We start from the raw sequence: 4,612 nt of genomic DNA on the forward strand, positions 1-4,612 counted from the left end.
ATCAATCTCATGGCATTAAGGCCACTTTGAAATATATTCAGGTGGGGAACCTTTCCCCCCTGGTGACCATTTCAAAAAAAAAAACAGCTGAACCTGGGTAGTGCTTGTGTGTGTGTGTGTGTGTTGGACCTCGCCTGCGGTGGCGTGTTTTGTTGTTGTTCGGGTGGTACCTTGTGGCTTTGTGCTCGATGGTTTGCTTTATTTATAAAGCGGGGCGAAAGCCTTTTTCAATAATAAACGCCATGACTGCCTTTGGTAAATGAGTACATATAATCTCAAATTTTCCCCAAACATGCATGCTAGCTCAAACACAATCTTTCATTTTTCTTCTACTCCGTAGCTTCTTTCACGGCTCGGCTGTGTTCATAGTTTTAATCTCTAGCCTCCGAACAACATGCATGCATGCAGGCGCTCTTACGTCAGAGCAATATGGAGCAATGATATCCTCTTTGGTTATGTGTTTCTGGGATACTACTATCTATCCGATTTTGCCGAGCCTGAAAAGAAACAAGAAGAAAGCCCCGACGGCGACGGAACAGGTGAAAACGCTATTGATGCGAGCGACAGAGAGCCAAAGCCTGATGATGATACCACCGAGTAGAGTAGAGCTCCCAATCAAAATATTACTACTAGTACTACTACAAGTACTGCTGTAACATTTATTAACATATTGATAATTTTAATTAGCAAGTGCCTTTTTTGGCATTAAATCATTTTTTTTAGTATGGACGTACGGTACGTCTATTTGGATCTTTGCTCGCCATGTAATGCTCAGACGTTATGCGTTTTCGTGATGGTAAAGAAGCGATTATATACAATCAATGTGTTTCATCCGCATGCCTGCTTTCTCTGAATTGGATTGCTCTCCCCAGGGCCCAGTCCTTTCTACCCTAGCTGGAAATCAGTGAGGACCTTGCGCTAAAAAAAGCAGTTGGTGAAAAATAGTGGTTGTTTTCCGACGTTGCCAATACTCGTTACCCACAAAAAAAATGCTCATATCTCACAGACGGTAGAGCACCTAAGCAGTGTCGTCAGGGAAAATGGCCGGCAAAAATCGATTTAGAAATATGAAGGCCAAGCACGTGCGGCACAGGAAATTTGGGAGCGACGCGATGATAGCTGGGAGGTGGATCAGCGGATGAGCATCTTGTGCTGTCGTACAACACAAGATGCTGAAGTATTTGGATGCTGTTCATTTGCTCGGTCTAAATAGGATACAATGGTACATTTGATACGATGCCAAAACAGAGAACCGCTTTCTGCAGTAGCTTGTATCAGGATATATTAACTCCCAACTTTGCAGTACATAATGACTGGCAAAGAAAAATGTTGCCCCCCTTTACATGCCTTTGTTGAAACTCTTTGTGGCTCGGTAAAAACCATCCAAAATCCTCAACTCAACTTACATATACAGCACACCACAAGTCATTTATCAACCAAATGATGAAAACGCTATGTCTCGTAATTTGTACTTCCTCCGTAAAGTAATATAAGAGCGTTTAGATCACTACTTTAGTGATCTATAAACGCTGTTATATTACTTTACAGATGAATTAGATGAGATACAACACAGGGGAGTATTCAGGCAAAATAGTCACATCAACATTCAATCAGCTGAACTCCACCTCTACCAAAACTGTGTCAATGTGCTGCCGTTGCCACAGAGATCCAGGTGTGGTATAGTCCATGAGTTTTTGGCCTGGAAAACACAGAGTCAGTAAAGCGCATACCATTTTCTTACAATATAGTGCATGCTTCGAAAATAACATGGGAAAACCTAGGAATACGAACTATAAACTCCTTCAATAAAAAAGAACTTGAGGGTGAGGCAGGGGAGCGATCTACTCACAAATGAATATTCTGGAGATCAATCTCGTTAAACAAATTGATGTAGAAACGGAACCCATCTGGACTGACATCCCTGCAGAGGAGACCTGAGAATATTTTTTATATTGGTTAGTTCATTCAGTATGGAACTAAATACATGTCTTGCCAATACTTGAAAGGAGCAACTGCAGGACACCTTTGTTTTCTGCATTTAGAAGATGCTCCTTTGCTAAAGCTGGTGCAATCCCCAGTGTAAATGCAGCGTCGCTGGGGCTTATTCCTTTCAGAAGAGCGTCCGGCTTTTGCGCGAGTGATGATATTCTTGCAAATACCTGTTTTTATCGGGGGGAGATCAGTATGTGATTATGCTACTACTAAAGATGGTAGGTGCAACGCAAGTGGCGACAAGTCAACAAGTGCATGGAAACATGTGGATACACACTAACAACAATTAACCAGAACCAGTCATTCATTTCATACTTTTGGTTAAAACTATGATTTGTGCAGGAATCAGATTTGCCAGGTCAAGAGAGAAAATCAAGGCACAGTATTTGTATGGCTGCTATATGTCATGCAGCGTTATTTGATATGAATATAAATGACATTTGGACTTATCATTGCCACGGCATACCTCATCATCACTATGCGTCTTGGTCTGGATCACCTTCACTCCACTATCAAATTTCCGGAGCATTACTGGGCTGCTTATTACAAATCAACATCTATAAGCAAAACATCAAAACCATAATCAATGGCTGGCAACAAACCAGCTGAAAAGATAAATTCTCTGTTTTTACAAAACCATATCTAGGGATTAGATTACTCTTGTTTTTATATCATCTTGGATTTGTATATTTTGACAATTAAAGGCTTCAGCAATTATATCAAGAAAATGATATACATACACATCAAATTTCTCCCAAAGGGAGCAAGCTTGCAAAAGATCCTCTGGTGAGATCAACTCTAGAACAAACAAAAAATCAATTTCAGAACGCAAGTGACAAGGGAATTTCGTACAGATATTCATCAGCAAAAGCACAGACCTGTTCCCCTAGCACGGTTGAAGAGACAGTAGACATCGACTAGTGCCATCATACCACCTGCTCTCTCAACTGGTACTCTTACAAAGTCAGCCAGCTGATTATGAAGAGGATAAAAGAAGGCTCAGTAAGTCTATTTCTTAGTATGTGGCGTAACAGAAGAAAAATCTGAAGATGAAAACAAAACAGCTTTCAAACTAGAAGAAAACTATGAAGGCATGAACAGTTTCTGTGTTGCTACCAACTGAATATGCAAGAAAGATGTAAGAGGTTTTCCCTGTATCTTTAATGGATGGGAAGAACCCCTAGCCCCGCCAAACACAGGGCAGGTTTTGTTTTTCTCGGAGGGATTGTTTCACTAGCTTGAAGGGAACTGAAAGGTGATCGAACATCGGCCCAGGTTAACTGAAAGCTATTACCCAACTAGCTAAACAAGGACTAGAAGGGGTCCAAATTTGATCAAGTTCATGCATAGGCAGAATGAAAATATGGAAGCACACAAATGACCAGCAAGTATTATTCAATATGGGTATAGTAAAAGGCAAGGAAGATGACTGTTTCCATCCAGCGCAGACATTTTATACCGGAAATTACTCCGTGCTTGCGTTATTTGGTGATAAAGCCCCCAGGTAAACATTTAGCAATTGGCATATGATTTTCCAAATACATGCATTATTATTTGCATTGCAATTCAGCTGCACACTAAGTGAGATTTTCCACCACAAGTTCTGGAAAACCATGAACAAGCACGAATTACCTGTCGTGAAAGCTGCTGATGGTACAAAGCACCAGCAGTTTCCTTTGTCACAGGAGACACGATGCCTACGCTCAATAGCAAATCCTGCATGTCTTGCTTAGAACCCATCTCTTCGTCATTAGAATTGGATTGAGCAGATGAGTTCGTCAATAGCTTTTGCCTCATTTTCTCTGCCAGCTCCATCATTTCCTTGGCTTTGCTCTGTGTAGGAAGAATGTTTCACAAAATTACGACCGGTTCATTGCAATTTAGAGCCTGTCATCCAATCTCAGATGCTTGTACTCCGTCATAAACTCTATAAATGATAACACCATCTGAAGCATGAACCAGGAAAGAGGAACGAACCATGAGGGCGTTGAGATCCTGGAAGGCATCCTGCAAGTTCTGCCCCGCGCTCTCCCACGTCTCCTGCTCCTTCCGCAGTATCCCCGCCACTCCAACCACGGGCATCCTGATCGCCAGATCCTCCTCGGCTGGGGCGGCTCCCTCAGCCACCGGGGCGCCACTGGCCGGAGCAGCCGAGGCGGTCGCCTCCCAGGCCCTCGCGCGGATGGCCTCGAGCAGCCTCCCGTAGAACATATCCACGTCCGCCTTACAGGTGACGACGACGGCGACGACCTCCGACCGCGACGGGGGCAGGGAGATCTGGATGCGGATGCGCGGGTGATGCGACGACGACGAGGAGGACGAGGAGGAGAAGAGGGAGCGGAGTGGGTTGTGGTTGTGCCTGCGGTGGGGCGGGTAGGCGTGGACGATGGACGCGAGCGGGAGGGCGCGGGCGGAGAGGGAGGCCTCGTGGAGGAAGACGAGCCGGTGGGAGGTGAGCGCGAGGAGGCAGCCGCGGAGGGGCGCGAGGCGGGGGTTCTCCTCGGGCTCCAGGTCGACGAGCGGAAGCAGGTGCCGCTCGATCTCGCCGGCGGACAGCACCGGCCGGCCGGACGCCGTGACGGTCGCGGCCGGGAGCCAGTCGGCTGCGGCGACGGACATG

At 45.2% G+C, this 4,612-nt stretch overlaps 1 protein-coding gene across 1 annotated transcript; it reads right to left on the bottom strand.

Moving 5' to 3' along the window:
• Positions 1–1,256: 1,256 nt before the first annotated feature.
• On the bottom strand, positions 1,257–4,611 carry LOC119269355 (vacuolar protein sorting-associated protein 36-like). The gene is made up of 8 exons (XM_037551162.1): positions 3,970–4,611; positions 3,625–3,825; positions 2,871–2,964; positions 2,733–2,790; positions 2,459–2,528; positions 2,024–2,159; positions 1,850–1,934; positions 1,257–1,699 (listed from the first exon to the last, which is right to left on the bottom strand). Exons 1-8 carry the CDS (start codon positions 4,609–4,611, stop codon positions 1,642–1,644), a joined length of 1,344 nt encoding a protein of 447 aa, XP_037407059.1. The 3' UTR covers positions 1,257–1,641.
• Position 4,612: the final 1 nt, after the last annotated feature.

This window comes from Triticum dicoccoides, chromosome 3A (genome assembly GCF_002162155.2).
Source record: "Triticum dicoccoides isolate Atlit2015 ecotype Zavitan chromosome 3A, WEW_v2.0, whole genome shotgun sequence".
Classification (NCBI taxonomy): domain Eukaryota; kingdom Viridiplantae; phylum Streptophyta; class Magnoliopsida; order Poales; family Poaceae; genus Triticum; species Triticum dicoccoides.

Coding starts and splice junctions, on each gene's coding strand:
- LOC119269355 (XM_037551162.1), bottom strand. CDS start 4,611: ATGTCCGTCGCCGCAGCCGACTGGCTCCCGGCCGCGACCGTCACGGCG. Junction 1,935..2,023: donor TCTAAATGCAGAAAACAAAG/GTGTCCTGCAGT, acceptor AAATATTCTCAG/GTCTCCTCTGCAGGGATGTC. Junction 1,700..1,849: donor GATCTCCAGAATATTCATTT/GTGAGTAGATCG, acceptor TGTGTTTTCCAG/GCCAAAAACTCATGGACTAT.